Genomic DNA, 21,011 nt, shown 5'->3' on the forward strand with positions numbered 1-21,011 from the left:
CTTGAGTTAAACCCTAGTACTGCTGAAAAAGTGAAAAAGGTAAAAAACAAAACAAAACATTTTTTAAAGCTAAAGAGACCTTTCAGAAACAGTTTAGAAGGTGAAAAAAATAGAATATAGAGTATTTGAACAAATCATGTTGACTACAGCATGTTGTTTCCATTAATATTTTAAGTCATTTTATACACATGTAGAGAACTTTTTTAACTTTGACTGTTAGTTAAAATTAGATTTATCCAACTGATAGGAAACTTCAAAACAGCAGTATTTAAAAAGAGAAGTTTTCTACTTCTAAAAGTTAGCATCTGCCTGTGGATGATGGAAATTTCTGCTACAACATTAGAGAGCTAGATTTCTCTTTTATTAGTCCTCAATCCCTAATCATAGGGCTCTTATAGTGCAGATAGTCTGCATGTACTTCAACATTTTGTCTAGTAGGAAGCCAAAACTGAAGGGCATTCTGTTTTTTCAGGACACTTCTGCTTATATTCCGTTGGCCAAGTTCTACTCAGATGGCCAACTCAATAGGAAGAAAGGCTGAGAAATACAGGCTTTATTCTAGTCCTCTGTTATTGAGTGAGGTCTCGTCACAGAAGGAATCAATAGATTTGAGATGCATTTACAGTGATGCAATCAAATTGTATTTTAAATTACTTATATATAGGGACTTATTAAACAAATATGTACTAGACACTGTGGCTCATAAATTTATAAAATTGAGGCAGGTGCAGTGGCTTATACCTTGTAATCCTAGTTACTCAGGAAGCTGAGATCTGAGGATCTAGGTTCAAAGCCAGCCCGGCACAAAAGGACCTGAGACTCTTAACTCTAAATAACCTCAAGAAAATGGAAATGGGGCTTGGCTCAAGGGTAGGGCAGTAGCCTAGAGCTGAAGTGCTCGAGGATAATGCCTAGGCCCAGCGGTAAGGTGGAAACCTAGGGCTGAAGAGCTCAGGGACAGCGCCTAGGCCAAGTTCAAGCCCCATGACCCACCAAATAAAAAATTATGAAATGATAAATCATTTTAGTTCCTGCATTCATTAACTGTTTAGGAAAACTTAAAAGAGTATTTAGGTGTTCATATACTTTCAAAAGTCTTGGTCAACTTTACTTAAAATTGTTGGCAGAATAAATGAGGCAGAAAGAGTAGTCTTAGCAAATGGACTATGTTTAATACATGCAGATTCTGAGAACTTTTAATTTAAAACTTTTGTCTTTTATTTCTGTGTTCTACACAGATTTTATAAAGTGAGGTAAGTAAAGTCACTTGCCTTTCTTTGTAAATGTGATGAGATTACAAATTCTTAGATTAAAAGAGCAATTTTAAGATTCTAGTAACTGGTCAGGTACAGTGGCTCATGTCTCTAATCTTAACTATTTGGGAGGATTGTGCTTTAAGGCCAGCTTGGACAGAAAAGCTGGACAAATAAACTGTGTGTAGTAATGCATATCTCCAATTCCTGTTACTGTGGAGGCTTTCCCCAAGGACACTGAAGCTAGCTCCAGGCAAAAACTCCAATCCCATCTGAAAAATAACTAAAGCAAAAGAGACTGGGGAGCGGGGCTCTACTCTTGTAGTAGTGCTTCTTACCTAATCACATCTCCATTACTGCCCGAAGGGAAGAAACAAGTTTCTAGTAACTACCATTTTGTAAAACTTTTACCATTTTGTTTAAATAGTAAGCAAGAAAAGTGGTAAATTTTGCTTTAGTTTTATCTTAGTGTTCTCCTGGAAGATGCTATATTTCTTCAGAATTGGCTGTAGCTTTGAAAGTTTTTAATACACAACCCCAATTTATTATGTCTGTTAAATTCTGGGGACTTTTGAAGTATAACTTTTACTTAAATACTTCTTTATATAGGAATACTTATATGCCCTTGCTTTAAGATAAACTGGTATCCTTATGTTTTGATTATGTATTTCTCTATACATGTCTGTAACTGGATTATTTCAGAGTCATTAAAATTAGCTATTAATTGGCTGGGAGAGGTAGGGTGCTTACCTAACATGCACGAAGACCTGTGTTCAATTCCTTGGTACCTCATACATAGAAAAAGCCTTATGTGGTGCTGTGGCACAAGTGGTAGACCCCTACCCTTGAGAAAGTAAACATCAAGGACATGCTTAGGCCCTGAGTTCAAGCCCCAGAACTGGCAACAAACAAACAAACAATCAGAAAATACCGGGCATGGTGGCTACGCCTATCATCCTAACTACTCAGGAGACTGACATCTGAGGCTTCACGGTTCGAAGTCAGCCTGAGCACTAAAAGTCTGTGAGACTCATCTCCAATTAAACACCAGAAAACGAGAAGTGGCTCTGTGGCCAAGAGGTAGGTCAGTAGCCTTGAGCTGAAGAGTTCAGAGACAGTACCCAGGCCTAGAGTTCAAGTCTCACAACTCACCAAAAAAAAGTATAAATACAATTCATGTGTGTATCTGTGTGTGTTGGTCCTGGGGCTTGAGCACAGAGCTTAGCACACTCTTAAGTTTTGTGCTCAAGGTTAGTCCTTTACCACTTTAGCCACAACTTTACTTCTAGTGGTGGTTAATTGGAGATGAGTTTCACAGACTTTACTTCCTGGGCTGACTTCACACATCAACCTCCTGCCTCCTGAGTAGCTAGGCTTATAAGTTAACATCAGTGGTTCAGTGGTTTTATTTTCTGTATTGAAAATACTGTAGTTTAGGCTAATAAATGTATTTGCATGAATTGTTTTAAATTTGTTACAGTTATCAACTAGTATTTAATCACTCTGCTAATTAAATGTTGGAGGAGAATCCATAGAAAGAATTGTACCTTGTACTTGGGGTGGGTCATGGGGCTTGAACTCAGACTGGGCACTATCTGTGAGCTCTTCAGCTCAAGGCTCCCATCCTCCCCTTGAGCCAAGCCCCACTTCTCTAGAGGTTAATTGGAGATAAGAATCTCAGGTCCTTTTGTGCATGGGCTGGCTTTGAACTTTGATCCTCAGATCTCAGCCTCATGAGTAGCTAGGATTACAGGTGTGAACCACCATGCCTGGCTGCACTTAAATTTTGAGTTTAGGATCTTGTAGTTGCTAAGCAGATACCACTTGAACCACCTCCCCAGACTGTTAACTCCAGCTTCAGTTATTTTGAGATTAGGGTCTCAATGTTTATGCCATGGTTGGCATGGACTATGATCTTCCTATTTATACTTCTGTATAGTTGAGATGACGGGTTTAAGACAACGTGCTCAGCTATGATTGAGGTGGATATGCTAATTTTGGCCCGGGTTGGCCTTGATACTTGATCCTCCTGATCTCTGCCTCCTGAGTATTTAGGGATTGCATTATAGGTGTGAGTCACTGCTCCTACCTTGAATATTTTCATTGTTTGCCCTATAGATTAGGTTTTGATTTTTAATTTTTCACTTTTTGTTCATAGTTCTTCACATCACTACACGTTGATCCCCTTTGAAATTCATGTTTATTATTTCTAGTTCAGTGGTTTTCAACCCTGTTTGTGTATCATGAGCAGTGGAACTTTCTCACTAAGTCTGACTTAAACTGATTTAAACACATGGCAAGTTTTTTATTTTCTGTAGTTGTTTTAGCTTTATCCTTCTAAATGTCAGTGTAGGCCTCAGGTTTGTTCTCCTTAAGGACCAAGGATGACAGTTTAACAAAAATAATACAACATTTGTCCTTGTTTGGTTTTACTAGGAGAAAAAAAGGATGAGCCCTCTCATAAGACAAATGAAAATTTCTTTTGAGCTGGGACAACCTGAAATCTACCCTTAATTGGTATGAAATGACTGTAAATGATGGAATGGACATGTGAAGCCAGTTACTATGTTCTAGTTCATGTTAGTATCTAATTCATGTTTTTAGGGAGACTGCCATTGAGGAGAAACCACCAATCAGTCTGTGTAGAGTTCAGTACTCTAAATTTAACCTGTGCCTCATATCACTATACCTGAACATTTATAACTTGAAACTACATGGAGTAGGTTACATTGCTGTTAGAAAATTACTGTTGAAGCACATTAAAACTGCTTACTAAAATCTAGCTTGTAATGATTGTTATCTTGAATACTGTAAAGTGCTTGCGTCATTTTTCCCATAATACCACCCAACTTCCTACCAAAGACATGCCTTTTTCAACAAACCTGAAGTTTTCACTTTATCACTTCAATTAAGCACATTATTTACTTTGCTTTTTGAAAGGCTGTCACAAAATTAGGGGCAGAGAAACACTCAGCAGATAACACAGTGATTTAAATAAAGCTGATGATAATTTGAGACCTTCTCCACATCAGTTGAGCTGCATAATACATTTGGGGGAATTTGGTTTTGAAATTTGTTTTTTTATGACAGATAATTATCTAGGGTCCTGGTTCTAAGTCCTTAATTCTTTCAGTAATGTTTGTCCCACAGTTGAAAAGCATTTTTTAATTAGTAAATTACTTTATTATAGAGATGATATACAGTGGGATACAATTACATAAGTCTGTAAAATAATGAGTACATTTCCTTTTGTAGGGGGTCTTCTATTCCCTCTTTCTCTTTCAGTCCCTCCTTCCCATCTTCATGCATGAGTTGTATAGTTTACTTTCATCAATGTCCAGTGACTTATTCAAAACTGCATGCAACAAGTTCACAAATAAGAGCAGCTTATTGTACATTATTTATGGATGGATTTTTTTTACAATGTCTTCAAATAATTTGAGACCTGCTATATATCTTAATTTAAAGCTTAAAAATGGGGGAAGGGTGTTAATTTTCCCCCTCTTTTTCCAATAGAACAAAGCTAAGCCTCTCTGACCTTTTGATTTAACTTGCCTCTTTTTTATCTCCCCTGAAGAGGCTAAAAAGTTGTTTAGCCTTGATTAAGACTTCAAGAATAAAATAATTCTTAACTAAGGATATGAATTCATATTTGTAATTGTCTTTTACATTTAGTAGCCAGCCATACCAAATATAGCCTGTTTCTAATGCCTTCTTTGTTGAAGATCCATCAGTTGTCTCCTTTCTGGCAAGAGGTTAGTACTCAGAAGTATTTGAACTATTTGGGATAAAGTGTTCAGCAGTTTCATTTATCTTAGCATTAAGAAACAGAAGCTGTGCAGACTTCTAATTAGCTACTGAGTTTTTTAAATTCATGTACTTTTTCTTAGAAAAATTTATCGAACTCTCGTAGTGCCTTTTTACCTTGTTTACTGGTTTATTGGAAAATAAGTTTCTGTTGTCAGTTTCATGGGCAGCTAAGAATTGACAGCATGACAGCAAGAAAAGGAAAAACAGTTTATAGATAAATCTCAAGAAACCCAACAGTTTAGGATGCCTGGCTGAGGATAGTCTTTAAAAAGACAAGGTACTTTAAAGCTAGATGTTATGATGCAAGCCTGTAATCCAAGCACTTGGGAGAGTGGGACAGAAGGAATGAGACAAACATTCTCTGAGAACTACGGGAAAAGGCACACCAGGCTTAGCTATTTTGTATGCAAAAGACTAGAAAAATTTTGTTGGGTGGCTTAAACTTCACACTTCTTTCTCCCTTAACTTTTTCAGTGATAGCTGGCACTTTTTAACACTTGAACCACATCTCTACTGTCCTTTTGTTGGCTTGTTGGAGAGAGGAGTCTTCTAGATTGCATGGACTGGTTTTGAACCTTTGACTCTCATTCTCAGTCTCCTAAGTAGCTAGGATTATAGGCATAAGTCGCCACCACTTGGCTGGACGGATCCTGTTTTGGATTTGTTTGTTTGTTTGTTTGTTTTGTTTTTGTTTGTTTGTTTTTTTGGTTGGTTGTGGGACTTGGACTGTGGGCCTGGGCACTGTTCCTGAGCTCTTCAGCTCAAGGCTACTGCTCTACCTCTGGGCCTGGGCATTGTCCCTGAGCTCTTCAGTTCAAAGCTACTGCCCTACCCCTTAGGTTTACAGCGCATTTTCAGTTTTCTAGTTGTTAATTGGAGATAAGAGTCTCATGGTCTTGAGTTCCTGGGCTGGCTTTGAACATTAATTTTCATATCTCAGCCCCCTGAGTAGCTAGGATTACAGGTGTGAGCCACTGCGCCTGGCTCCTATTACTTTTAAATCATGCCAGACATTTCTCAAACTCACCCTCCCCCCAACAAGTTCAGATTAGTTTAATCCTAACCTATATGTCATAAAAATGAATCATTGATTCTGGCAAAAATCTTGCCTTCTCTCCTATATTTTTTATTTTACATCTTAGTATTTGATTTTTGAGTAGATATGTTCATATGGTAGTGTTGGTTCCTTTTATGGACCTTAGAATCAAGAAAGAAATCATTTTTTAAATAAACAATAGCTTTAAGTTACCTATATAATCTGGTTAGTGCAATTAAGAATTCATTACATACATTTTTTGTTGTTGTTGTTTTGCTTTGTTTTATTTTACAGTCCTGGGGCTTGAACTCAGGGCCTGAGCACTGTCCTTGGACTTTCTCAAGGCTAGAGCTCTACCACTTGAGCCACAGTACCACTTCCAGATTTTTCTCTATATACGGTACGGAGGAATCGATTCCAGGTGTTTTGTGCATGGGTGTATGTGCCACCTCTGAGGCTTGAACTCAGCACCTAGGTATGGTCCCTGAGCTTTTTTGCTCATACCAGTTGAGCCACCATTCCATTCTTGGCTTATTAGTAGTTATTGGAGATAAAGTCTCGTGCCCAGGCTTTCCTGGTGCCTAACCTAGAAAAATTCTTTGAACAGCTATAATTTGAATGTTAGTAAAGCTGGAAATCGTTTTTCATAACTCTTCATACTTTAGCATATTGTTGACCACAGTTCATGAGAGTACCACATGAAAACCTGGATAATTTGTAATATTTTTGTCTAGTTTGTACTTAATATGATGGTTCTCCCTATACTTGAGTTACTCGTACATAGCAACCCTAAGGCAGGTTAGGGTATCTTAATGGTGTTTTGGCGCCATCTGCTGTTCTTTAATGTGATTCTTCATTTACTATGGTAAAAACTAGTAGGTAGTAGATTCAGAAATACTTCCTTTTTTTTTTTGTCCATATAAGTACAAGAATAAAAATTTTAAAAAGTCGGGCATAGCCTAGTGGTAGAGTGCTTGCCTAGTATGCATGAAGACTAGGGTTCGATTCCTCCGTACCACATACATAGAAAAAAAGGTTGGAAGTGGTTCTGGAGCTCAAGTGGTAGAGTGCTAGCTTTGTAAAAGCCCAAGTCAGTGCCCAGGCCCTAACTTCAAGGTCCAGGACTGGCAAAAAAAAAAAAAAAAAAGTGCTCAGCTAGCATGCACAAAGCAGCCCTAGGTTCAATTCCTTGGTGCCATATACTAAGAAAAAGCCAGACATGGCAGTATCGCTCAAGTGGCAGAGCACTAACCTTGAGAAAAAGTGTCCAAGGATGGTGCCCAGGTCCTGAATTCAAGTCCCAGGATTGGTCTTGTCTTCTTTGAGTTCCAGAGGACTTTGTCCTCACCTTACTAGTTCTCATGAGAAAGGCATCCCAAGTCAGACAAGGTCACTGGATTCCACACTACCTTGTTCATGTCTTTATGTCCCATCTTTTTTTTTTTTTTTTACAATTTGTACTTTAATATAGCAGTATGTATGTATGTATGTATGTATGTATATAAGAATTTGAAAATACTGGTTTGCTCATTAATTTATATGTCTTATTCCCCCAAAAGTGGCATGTTCTTTGTTAACTGGAGCAATTTATATGCAGATTTGAAAGTACATCTACTATTAACATAAACTTAGAAATCTGTTGACCTAAATAAAGAATCCTGTACAGAATAATGATAGACGAATCCTGAGCAATGAATTTTGAGTAAAATAGATGAATTTCTAAGAGTGGTGTCTTTTTTCACTGCTCAGTTTACCCTTATATTTATGTACCACTTTTAGATAATACATATTGACTTCTGAAATAGTCTACTTAAAAAGCATTCTATCTTCCTACATCTTCCCTGTATAACTTTGTTTTGTTTTGTTTTTGTCAGTCCTAGGGCTAGAAATCAGGGCCTGAGCACTGTCCCTGAGCTTCTTTGCTGGAGACTAGCACTCTACCACTTGAGCCACAGTGCCACTACTGGCTTTTTCTGTTTATGTATTACTGAGGAATGGAGCCCAGGGCATCATGCATGCTAGACAAGCACTCTACCACTAAGCCACATTCTCAGCCCCTTCCCCCATATAACTGTAATGCAGTTAAAGTTTTGCAAAATTTTATTTTTTCTTACCTTGGTTAATATCCATAGGACACCATCTTTCACATAATCAAACATCCATGGTTCTTGTTTTTCAGCATTATCTATACTGGTTGTGTTCCATTTTCATCATTAAGGTTAACAACGTATATATCACTTTTTTACCTTTGCTATAACTTATTGATATAAAAATATGTAGAAAGTTACAAATAATAGTAAAGTATATGATATTTTTAATTTCTTATAACCAGTTAACTCTCATACAATGAATATTTTCTTTGATTTTTTCACCTAATACTTTTTTTCTCATGGCCAAACCTGCAATGGCAGTTGATGAGTAAATATAGTTTTGGCTTTTGTGCAGGATTTTATTTTGGTGTTGTGGCTGTTTGGGGAGTATTTTTTGTTTGTTTGAGTTTTTAGACTTTAAGCAGGAGCAGATTTATTAATTCAAGGTGATTACAAAAGAATAGTACACCAGTCAGATAAGAGCATGGGCGGTCTAAGGGAAGGGCAGCCTCCACTGAGGGACTCAAGCCCAAAAACGTCATTGAAACCTCTATAACTGACAGAGGTGACTCCTGATACATACTAGCTGCTATGATGTGAGTTTCTTCAGTGACTTGTTCGTAGACTATTTTTTAAGTTATTATCTTTAAGTACTTGTACAACAGGGGTTATAGCTTGACATTACAAGTTGAAAATGTAGCCTTAAGTAATGGCTACATTACCCATAATCATAGCTACTCAGGAGGCTACATTCTGAGGATCATTTGAAGCCAGCTAGGCCAAACATATCTGAGAGACTGATTTCCAAAGAGCAAAAAGATCCAGAAGTAGGTGGCTTCAGAGCAAGAGTCTTGAGTGAAAAGCTGAGTGAGGGTACAATACCCTGAGCTCACATTAGCAGAAAAAGTAAAAAAGTAAAGGTGGAGAAAATAGGAAGAAGAGGAAGGCTGGAGGAGGAGAGGTAGCAGTAGCAACAGTAGCAGTAGCTGCTGCCACCGTTCTTATTATTGAAAAATAGTTGGAGTAGGTTATAGGTGCCTCACACCTGTAATCCTAGCTAGTAAGGAGGCTGAGATTTGAGGGTCATGGTTCAAAACCAGACTGGGCATGAGCATGTGAGACTCTTATCTCCAGTTAACCATCAGAAAACTGGAAATGATGCTGTGGCTCAGAATGGTAGAGCCCTAGATGAAGAGCTCATGGATAGAGCCAGGCCCATAGTTCAAGCCCCACAAAAGAAGGAAGGAAAAAAAGGAGGGAGAGGGAGGGAGGGAGAAGAGAAGAGAAAAAAGAAAAGAAACTGGGTTGAAATGATCTTAAGAACCTTAGTGTTGGGCTGGGAGTTTGGCCTAGTGGTAGAGAGTGCTTGCCTACGACGCACAGGCAATGGACCCAGGTTCCATTCCCTGGTATCACATACACAGAAAAGGCTAGAGTGGTGCTATAGCTCAAGTGGTAGAGCATTAGTGTTGAGAAAGCCCAAGGACACTGCTCAGGCCCCCAATTCAAGTCCCAGGACTGGCTCCAAAAAAAAAAAAAAAAGAACCTGGGTGTTGGGTGTTGAGGGAGGGATAAGGGAAAGTGATAGAGGAGTTAAGGCTAATTGAGATATATTGTATACATATTTGGAAGTACCACAATGAAGACCTCTTCACTTGCAGAACTAATGTATGTTAATTCAAAAAAAATGTTATAGGCCAGGCACTGGTGACTACTCAGGAGGCTGAAATTTGAGGTTCACTGTTAAAAGCAACAACAGTCACGAGCCTATGAGACTTCCATCTCCAATTAAGCACCAAAAAAGGCAGAAGTGATGTTAAGGCTCAAATAGTACAAAGAGTGCTAGCCTTGAACAACTCAGGGACAGGGTACAAGCAAAAAAATAAAGTAAAAAATAACTATTTACATTATTTGGGACTATCACAATTGTGTTACTATGTAGTGCCGTGCTAAAACTATTTCTCCAGATAATATTATCTGTCATCCATGGACCACCCAAAAGGGATTGTTTGTAGCTGTGCTGAAAGATTCTTTTAAAAATCTACTTACTAGCTGGGTGAGGTAGCTCACACCTGTAATCCTAGCTACTCAGGAGGCTGAGATCTGAGGATTGAGATTCAAAGCCAGCCCGGGCACTAAAGATAGTAAGACTCTTATCCAGTTTATCACTAAAAATGGGAAGTGGGGCTGTGGTTCCAGCGGTAGTGTGGTAGCCTTGAGCTGAAGAGTTCAGGGACAGTAGTACCCAGAGAGCCCCATAACCCAACAGATAGATAGATAGATAGATAGATAGATAGATAGATAGATAGATAGATAGATAGATAGATTGATTACTACTTACTGCTTTTAATCTTGTCCTCAAGTTTTATAAGTTTCCTACTATTTAATCTGTGTGTGTGTGTGTTTCTAGGAAAGCATTTCCTAGAGTTCTTCCAGTGTACTAGCTTCTTTTATATTCTTTGCTTTTTGGAAATAGGAATACTGCAGCTCCCATCAGTTTGGGCAAAATTGTACTTTATTGACTAGGATTTCAGATGTGAGACACCAGTGCCTAGCCTCTTAAGAGACTGTTTTATTTGTTTGTGCTGGTCATGGGACCTGAACTTAGGACCTGGGCACGGTCTCTGAGCTTTTTGCTCAAGGCTCATATTTTATCCATCATTTGAGCCATAGCTCCATGTCCTTTTTTGGGGGGGTGGTTAATTAGAGATAAGAGTCTCATGGACTTTCCTGCCTATGCTGGGTTTGAACCACGATCCTCAGATTTTAATCTCCTGAGTAACTAGGGTTACTTGCATGAGCCACCAGCACCTGGCATATATGAGTTTTTAATATTGATTTGTGATGTGGAAGATTTGCCTCCTGAAGATTGTTATTAAGTAGTCAAAGTCTATACATATTCTATTAAATTGGCTTAAATAATCCCTGTAGTTGGCGTAATAGCTATGTATATGTAATGAGTAATGATTTAATATTATATAGCAGTGTCCCAAATAATTATATTTTTTTAAAGTCACCATATAAAATATAATCAGAAACATCTAAGTCAAGTTCTTTTAAAGCACTAATTTCACTTTTGACTTCCCTCCCTTAAAATATGTAAGTTTTAAAGAAAATAGTTCAGAATATTTTAAATAAATTTTGTCTTGATTGTATTTCACTTGTGCATTTTTTTTTTTAAGAACAAATCTGTGGTGGTTCCCAACTGTGTTAGAAACAGTTGTCAAGTGGTAGTTCCGTGCAGTGCAACTGGAGCTGTTTCTAAACACACAGTTGTTAGTAGCACAGATTTGCCTGTTTCCAATCTAATGTATGTCTGTGGGTAAGTAGTTTGGAGTATACATGTATTTGTGGGAGGAAAAACTTTCCTATTAAATTCCATAAACTACTCTCTTTATAACCTAAAGTGTAGAGACTTTAAGCCAATACTGTAGACAAAGGATTCTTGTTTGAATCCTGATACAAATTTTCAGTGCTGTTTAATGCTAAAATTTCAAAGATAAATTTTTGTTCAGAAACATTTATTTTTCAGAAAGCTTTACTTATCCCATGGGTTCTTATTAATAGTGAAGAATATTTTTAGAATTTGAAGTTAAGTCTAGAAATTATAAAATTGATATGTGTGTATGACTTTTGTGGGTCCTGGGGCTTGAACTTGGCCTGGGTGCTATCCCTGAAGTCTTCAGCTCAAGGCTACCACCCTATCCTTGAGTCAGGCCCCACTTCCCATTTTCTAGGGGTTAGTTGGAGATAGAGTCTCAGGTCCTTTTGTGCCCGAGCTGGCTTTTTGATCCTCATTTCTCAGCCTACTGAGTAGCTAGGATTACAGGCATGAGTCACCACGCCTGGCCCTGTGTGTGACATTTTTAATTACATGATATTAATATTACTGCTTAAAGGAACTGTAAGCTTTAATGAAAGCTACATGCAGTGTGACATACAGGTATGGGGAGGTCATATACATACAACATGTGCACATGTCCTGCAGTAGCCAGCTTCATTTGGCTATTGAGCACTTAACAGAACTAATTTGAATCAAGGTGATCTGTGTTAAAAATGCGTACTGATTTTTAAAATATAATATCAAAATGTAAAACATCTTTAATAAATATCGATTATATGCTGAGGCAGTATTTTCTTTTTCCTATTTTTATTATATTTAAATGATTTTAGAGAGGGGTTACCATTCAACTTGTCAGTTTATGAGTATAGTGTATCTTGATCATACCTCCCAACCTTACTCATGAAACAGTATAGACATAACTTATTTAAAAATAAGTTATTTGGGGGTAGGAAGAGGGAAATGGGGACCAAGACATGAGAAAGGGTATCAATGTATGTGAAGTAATGCACCCTCTATCTGGTGAATATAATGTAACCCTTCTATTAATTACAATTAAAAAATATGGAAAAAAATAAGTTATTTCATGGCCAGGAGCATAGCCTAGTGGTAGAGTGCTTGCCTAGCATGCATGAAGCTCTGGATTTGATTCCTTAGTACCACATACACAGAAAAAGCCAGAAGTGGTGCTGTGGCTCAAGTGGTAGTGTGCTAGCCTTGAGAAAGCCCACAGAAAGTGCCCAGTGCCTGAGTTCAAGCTCCAGGACTGGCAAAATAAATAAATAAGTTATTTAAATATTTTTTGCTATTGAGAAATTTTAATAATTTAGAGTACAGCCTTACATTTAAATATTGGATTTTTGTAATTAAATATTAAAATAACCTGGACAGTGGTGGCTCAAGCTTAGGAGGCTGAGGTCTAAGATCTGATGAGATCTTGGAATTCAAAGCCAGCATAGGCAGGCAAATCCATGCACCTTATCTCCAGTTAACCACCAAAAAGCTGTAAGTGGGGGGAGCTGTGGCTCAAATGGTAGAGTACTAACCTTGAACTTAAAACCTCAGGGACAGGCTGGGAGTTTGGCCTAGTGGGAGAGTGCTTGCCTAGCATGCATAAAGACCCAGGTTCGATTCCTGGGTACGATGTACATAGAAAAAAAGCTGGAAATGATGCTGTGGCTCAAGCGATAGATCTCCAACCTTGAGAAAGCCCAACAACAGTGCTTAGGCCTTGAGTTCAAGCCCCAGGATTGGCAAAAAAAAAAAAAAAAAGATACTGCAGTAAACCCACCCCCTCCCTAATCATCTGCAAGTTCACTTTATGTGGTTTCATTTAGTTAAGGGCAGCTGTAGTCCCAAAATGTTCAATAGAAAGTTCCAGAGCTGGGGCCGGAAACTTGGCCTAGTGGTAAAGTGCTTGCCTAACATGCATGAAGCCCTGGTTTGCCCCAAGACTGGCAAAAAACAGTTCCAGAGCTAAGCTATTGTAAGTTTTAAATTGCATGCCTTTCTCAACATTATGAGGAAGTTTTGTGTTGTTTAGTTCTATCCCATTTCATAAATCATCTCTTTGTCAAGTATATCCAGCTGAATATGTTATCCATCTGTTAGTTACTTAGTAGTTGCTTCAGCTATAGAAATAACTGTTAATATCACAGGGCTTGTATTCAGTTACCCGTCAGTTAAGTTGGCCTCACAGAGCTGGGCCAGTGGCCCATGCCTGTATTAGTAGCTGCTTATGAGGCTGAGATCTGAGGCAGCCCATGCAGAAAAGTCCCCAACAGACTCATCTCCAATTAACCATTGAAACACCAGAAATGGGGCAAGGACTCTGTCCTAGTGGTAGAATGCTCGCCTAGCATGCACAAATACCCAGGTTCGATTCCTCTGTACCACATACATAGAAAAAAGCCAGGAGTGGTGCTGTGGCTCAAGTGGTATAACACTGGTCTTGAGGGAAAAGCCCAAGGACAGTGCTCAGGCCCTGAGTTCAAGGTCCAGGACTGGCAAAAAGAAAAGGCCAGAAGTGGTGCTGTGACTCAAGTGGTTGAGCTCTAGCCTTGAGAAAGCCCAAGGACAGTGCTCAGGCCCTAAATTCAAGCCCCAACCAAACAAGTGGTGCTTTTGCTGAAAGTGGTTGAGACCTAGTGCTAGCCTTGAGCAAATGCTCCAGGAACATAATCATTTCTGTCATCACCTTTTCTATGTGATGCCTCTCCCTCCCCCCGTCTTTTACTTCATGAAACTTGAACTTGGCCTGGGTGATGTCCCTGAGCTCTTCAGCTCTAGGCTGCAGCCCTACCCTTGAATCAAGCTCCACTTCCTGGTTGTCTTTGAACCTTGATCCTCAGATCTCATCCTCCTTAGTAGCTAGGATTACAGGTGTGAGCCACCATGCCTGGTTTTGCCGTTCTCTTGCTCTGACTCTTGACTCCCCATTCCAGACCACTCTTCTTTCCCCCTCCCTCTTGCAAACTTCATTTCTTCACCTCTTGAACTCCAGCACCATATATCAGACCACCCCTCTATAGATATTCTTTTTTTTTAATTACTATTTTTATTAAGTAGTTGTACAAAGAGGTTTCAGTTCCATAAATCAGGTTATAAGTGCATCTTGAGCCTTTCATCATTCTTGCCCATTTCCTTCCCTTCTGTTCATATCCTCAAATTCCATAGTCCAATTTTTACATAAAAATGTGTATATTGAATATGCTGACTGATACAGCTCACCCTTCCTCTCTCCATTCATCAGTACCCATTCCCCAATATGCCCATCCAAACATGTTTCTCCTTCCTGCTATTCATTTTGTTAACAGTTCATTAGTTTTTCAGAAAAGTTTTACACCAGGGGGCTCCTCCCTTAAGTATACATACCGTCCTTTACTCAATTTCTGTGTATATTCATAATCTGTAATATTGTATGTTATCCTGTATGTTTGCATTTTTCTAAGTCCATTTCCCTGAATAATTTTTTCTAGGTTCACCTATTATTTCTGATAGCTGAGTGAAATTCCTCTGTTACATGTATTACATTTTCTTAATCCATTAATCCATTTTAGGACATCTGGGCTGTTTGCATAACTTAGCTAGTGTGAATAGTGGGACAATTAACATGATGTGCAAGTATCTTTACTGCATCCTGATTTGTAATATTCTGGGTGAATGCCTAAGAGTGGTTTTGCTGAATTGTAGGGTGGTTCTATTTAGTCTCTGAGGAATCTCCAAATGACCTTCCCAGAGTGTTTGTACTAGTGTACATTCTCACCAACAGTGTAAAAGAGTTTCTTTTTGCCCCACATAATTGCCAGCATTTGCTACTGTTTATATTCTTGATGAGGATGAGATGAAATCTCACTGTTTTGATTTGCACCTTCTTTATGGCTTGAGATGTTGAGCATTTCCTCATGTGTTTATTGGCCATTCTTCTGAGAACTTTCTATATAGAACTCTGGGCCTGGGTGCTGTCACTGAGCTCTTCAGTTCAAGGCTACTACCCTATCCCTGAGTCATAGCCCCACTTCCCGTTTTCTGGTGATTAGAGATAAGAGTCTTATGGCCCATTGGGGCTGGCTTTGAACAGTGAGCCTCAGATCTCAGCCTCCAGAGTAGCTGTGCAGAAACTTTTTTTTTTTGGGGGGGGGAGTGCGGTTCAGTTGTGGTGCTTGAACTCTGGGCTGTTCAGCTCAAGGCTAGCCCTCCACAGTTTGGAGCCATAGCGCCATCTCCAGTTTTCTAGTGGTTAATTGGAGATAAGAGTCTCACAGATTTTCCTGGCCAGGCTGGCTTTGAACCACCGTCCTTAGATCTCAGCCTCCTGAATAGCTAGGATTACAGACATAAGCCACTTGCACCCTGCCTTGTACAGAGACTTTCTAAGTTTGATCCAGACCTATTTGTTGAGTCTTTCCAATTCGTTGTGCCTCTGTAATGGATTTTTTAACCCCTATCTGGTTTTTAATATTCCATATCTTTTTATACCCTTTTTACTCTGCTTTTTAATGATACTCATTGGCAGGCTGCCTGCCTTACCTTTAGGTTTTAACCATATAGTACTTCTTCTACTCCATGTCTGAGGTGGTAACTATATAGTTCCTTCTCATTCCTGTTGTCAAATGGACATCTTCCTCACCCTTTCCATTTTAAAAGGTGTCTTCAAAGTTGTATAGAAATGTAACATTTATTTCAAATGGTGTCCAATTGGCTGAAATTTTATATAACATTTTTATCTGTCCCTGTCCTTCAAAAACAAAAAGCCAAGCTCCAGTGGCTCCTAAGCTACTCAGGAGGCTGAGATCTGAGCATCACAGTTCGAATCCCGCCTGTGCAGAAAAGTCCATGAGACTCTTTTCTCCAATAAACAACTCAGAAAAAGCAAAAAGTGGCACTGTGACTCAAAAGTATGGTAGAGCACTAGCCTTGAGCTGGTCCTCTAGAGAAACTCAGGGACAGAGCCCAGGCCCTGAGTTCAAGCCCTAGTACCAGCAAAAAATAAAAATTAGAAAAAAAATACTGGTCTTTTAAAAAAAGTTTATTGTATCCATTGGCTTAAAAAAAAAAAAAAAGTGGCCAGTCACCGTCACCGGTGGCTCACACATGTAATCCTAGGTACTCAGGAGCTCAGAAGTCTACGAGTAGCTTAAGGGCCACTCTTGGCCCTAAAGAACGTGAGTTAATTTCCAGTTAACTACCAGAAAACCAGAAGTGGTGCTGTGGCTCCAGGGTTGTAACCTTGAGCTCAGGCACAGAGCCCAGACCCAGAGTTCAAGCCCTACAAATGGGAGGGGTGTGTGTGTGTGTGTGTGTTAGTTTTCTTACTTCATTTGTTTATTACAGATGATGATGTACCTGCAGATATGGTTGCAGAAGAATCAGGTCCTGGTGCACAAAATAGTCCATATCAACTTCGTAGAAAAACTCTTTTGCCGAAAAGAACAGCGTGTCCTACCAAGAGCAGTATGGAGGTAAGTTACTTGTAACTGCATCACTTGTACCTGAAGCACTTTTTTTAAATTGTGGGGTAATGTATAGAGGGGTTACAGTTACATTCGCCAGATAGTAGGTACATTACTTCTCATATATTGATACCCCTTCTTAACGTTTTTGTCCCCATTTCCCTCCCTCTACCCCCTCTTAATCATCTTGTTTCCCCCCCCCCCTTCCTTTTCCTATTTCAAATAAACAAGTAAATGTAAATACAATATACTGGGTAACAAAGTCAGATACAGTAACAATATGAGATTAACCAAAAGGCAACAAAAGAAAAGGGAAATAACAGTACATTAAGAACAACAATCACACAAGATAAAGCTCTTGACCTGAGACTCTTACCTTTTTTTTTTTTTTTTTTTGCCAGTCTTGGGCTTGAGCTCAGGGCCTGAGCACTATCCTTGGACTTTCTCAAGGCTAGAGCTCTACCACTTGAGCCTCAGCACCACTTCCAGCTTTTTTTCTATGTATGTGGTACCGAGGAATCGAACCCGGGTCTTCATGCATGCTAGGCAAGCACTTTAACCACTAGGCCAAACTCCCGGCCCACTCTTACCTTTTTTTTATAGAAATGCTGATACAACTAATAGGCTCTTTATTTTTTTCTCTCTCAGTGTTTTTGTAGTCAAAGAATTTTTAGGAAACAAAAATGAGAAATATATTTTTTCAGTGTGATGATTATATATGGTAAAAATATTTACTTGATAAATTTTCTTTTTGTTTTTACTTTTAAAGGGTGCCTCAACTTCAACTACAGAAAACTTCGGTCATCGAGCAAAACGTGCAAGAGTGTCTGGAAAATCTCAAGATCTATCAGGTATTTTGCATGGAAAGCTAAGGGACAGGATAAATGATTTTTTTTTAAGATTATGTTAGATGAAAAATTGAAATTAGGGCCGGGAGTTTGGCCTAGTATTAGAGTGCTTGCCTGGGATGCATGAAGACCAGGGTTCGATTCCTTGGTACCACATACACAGAAAAAGCTGGAAGTGGTGCTTTGGCTCAAGTGGTAGAATGGTAGCCTTGAGAAAGCCCAAGAACAGCGCTCAGACCCTGAGTTAAAGCTCTAGGACTGGCCAAAAAAAAAAAAAAAATTGAAATTAAATATTAGATTTGGAAATGAGACAATGATTATTAATAAATGTATATCAGAACCTAGCATCTCCCTCTTTGACTTTTTTCCCCCATCTGATACTACTGCTTGAATTCAAGCTTCAAGCTCTTTCTAATTGCTCAGCTTTTTCACTCACTGCTGACATTACTATCAGAGCCTCACTTCCACATCTGGCTTTTTCCTTGTTAATTAGAGATCAGGGTCTCAAGGATTTATCTGCCTTGGCTGGCTTAGAACAGCAGTTGTCAGATCTTAGCACTTGAGTAGCTTGGATTACAGGCATGGGCCACCAGCACTTAGCTCTCTTTGACTTTTATTGTTCTATAAAAATACTTTCTATATATTAGCCAGTTGCTATTTACTTTCTAAATACTTTCTGTATATTAGCCAGTTTCTCCAATAGTAAATAACAGCTTAACCAAAAAAAAAGACTATTTGTTAAGTCAAGATAAAGGTATGTTATTGCTGAAATCCAGATACTTACAACATGGCCATTATAAAAGCTGTTTATTAGAGAAAATAGACACGATATTCTTTAAATAATGAGAAAATCACTGTTGGCATACTAAGTAAATTGTTTTCTAATTTTTGTTTATTAATGTCCCTTTTAGCAGCACCTGCTGAACAATATCTTCAGGAAAAATTACCAGATGAAGTAGTTTTGAAAATCTTCTCTTATTTGCTGGAACAGGATCTTTGTAGAGCAGCTTGTGTGTGTAAACGCTTCAGTGAACTTGCTAATGATCCAATTTTGTGGTAAGTGAAAACCTCTTTATCTTAAAATACATTATTTGCTGACTGAAATGCTAGCTGTACAGAAGTTGAAGTCTGAGTTGGTAAAAGTACATAGTTTAAATAAAGTTAAATGCTTATAAATCTCAAGTAACCTTTTTATCATAAATTTAGGATCATCAGTGCAAGCAGGATTTTGTTATCAATTAATAGCAACTGAGTGATTATAGAAAAGCTTTTTCATTTAATTCCTTTTTATTTTTTTCCCTTGCCAGACCTAGGGCTTAAACTCAAGGTCTAGCACTGTCCCTGAGCTTTTTGTTCAAGGCTAGCAATCTTCCATTTGAGCTAAGTTTTCACTTCTTGCTTTTTTCTGTTAATTTGGAATAATAGTCTCATGAAATTTTCTTCCCAGCACTGGCTTTGAACTGCAGCCTCAAATCTCAGCCTTCTGAGTAAGATTACAGGCATGAGCCATCAATGCCTTGACCTTTAATATTTAATAGCATTTTAAAAGCAGAACTATGTAGATTAAAAGTTTATAGTAAGGAGGGCGCTGGTGAGTCATTCCAATTAACCACCAAAAAACCAGAAGTGATGCTTTAGCTCAGAAGGGAGCACTGTGCCTTGAGCAAAAATTGCTCAGGGACAGCATCCAGGCTCTGAGTTCACGCTCACAACAAGAAAGTGTAGAGTATGTATTTCACTTTTGGAAAAATGTTATATTCATAATATTTAAAGTGTATATTCCTCTTGACCACTGAATAATTTGACTTTTGAGAATCCACTTGCTTTATATATAAATTTTTCATAACGTAATCAATAAGTGACAAAAAATTGAAAATTTAAGTTTTTAGAAATAAGAGAAGGAACAAATTGAACTATATTTACTTTGGAAGGTTGAGTTGTGTTTCCTAATAGCAATTTTTACAAAAAGTTGTTAGGCTTTATTTTTTGTTTTTTTTGTGGGATGGTTTTTTGTGGGAGTAGGAGTCCCAATACTGGAGCTTAAACTCAAGACATAGGTTCTGTCCCTGGGCTCTGTTGCTCAAGGCTAACACCCTACTGCTTAATTCACAGCTTCATTTCTAGCTTTTTAGTGGCAATTGGATATAAGAATCTCATGAACGTTCCTGCCCAGGCTGGCTTCAAACTGAGTTGCTCAGATCTCAGCTAGGATTACAGGCAAGAGCCACCAGCAGCCAACTCATTTTTCCCATTTTTACAGTGCTGGAGATTTTAAACATGAGGCTTTAAGAATGTCAGACAAGCTTCTTATCACTGAGCTATACCACAGCCCTACAAAAGATGTTTAATAAAACACGGAAAAGCCAGGTGTCAATGGCTCATCCCAGTAATCCTAGCTATTCAGGATACTTAGATCTGAGGGCCTTGGTTCAATGCAAGCTTGGACAGGAACGTCCATGACACTCTTATCTCCAATTAACCACCAGAAAACCAGAAGTGATGCTATGGCTCAAAGAGATAGAGCACTAGGCTTGAGCAGAAAGAGCTCAGAGGCAGTGCCCAGCCCTTGTGTTCAAGCCCCAGGACAGATTTAAAGAAAGAAAGAGAGGATAGGGAGAGAGGAGAGGGACAGAGGAGAGGAAAGGGAGGGAGGGAGGGAGGGAGGGAAGGCAGGCAGGCAGGCAGGCAGAAAGAAGACTAGAGGTCAGGAGTGTAGCCTAATGGTAGAGTGCTTAACTACCATGCAAAAAGATCTGGGTTCAATTACTTGGTACCACATACTTAGAAAAAGCCAGAAATAGCACTGTGGCTCAAATGGCAGAGCACTAAGCTTGAACCCAAAGACGGTGTCCAGGCCCTGAGTTCAAGCTCTAGGACTGGCAAAAACAGTAAATAAATGAAAAGACTAGAAGAAAATAAATTGGTAATAGTATGTTATTTCCCTCCTACCTTTCTAAATTTTGCAGATGCTATGTATATGCATAATGTGGAAAGTAAGGAATTGCTTATATTTAAGAGAAAAATATTAAGATTATAAAGACAAAAATGAAGAGCAGCAGAACAAAAAAAATTACTAATGTACAAGAAATGATAATAGTTACTGTTGCTCCAGTTTCAAGATTTGGTGTAGTACTTGATTAGGTATGAATAGACCGAAAATAACAGAATTGTTTAAAATTAT

The 21,011-nt window shown here is 38.6% G+C and overlaps 1 protein-coding gene across 3 annotated transcripts in view; it reads left to right on the forward strand.

The window, feature by feature from the left end:
* Fbxo11 (F-box protein 11) overlaps positions 1-21,011 on the forward strand; it is an 83,518-nt gene that overhangs the window by 41,829 nt on the left and 20,678 nt on the right. For 2 of the 3 annotated variants that reach the window (XM_090336984.1, XM_090336986.1), the window contains exons 2-4: positions 16,864-16,991; positions 17,752-17,833; positions 18,742-18,886. In XM_090336984.1, the coding sequence (XP_090193110.1) occupies positions 16,884-16,991; positions 17,752-17,833; positions 18,742-18,886 (335 nt within the window). In that variant the 5' untranslated portion in view covers positions 16,864-16,883. The remainder of the gene's footprint in view (positions 1-16,863; positions 16,992-17,751; positions 17,834-18,741; positions 18,887-21,011) is intronic. The other variant, XM_090336985.1, reaches the window with a different exon arrangement.

The sequence above is a fragment of the Megascapheus bottae genome, chromosome 7 (assembly GCF_031878675.1).
Source record: "Megascapheus bottae isolate mThoBot1 chromosome 7, mThoBot2.hap1, whole genome shotgun sequence".
Taxonomy (NCBI): domain Eukaryota; kingdom Metazoa; phylum Chordata; class Mammalia; order Rodentia; family Geomyidae; genus Megascapheus; species Megascapheus bottae.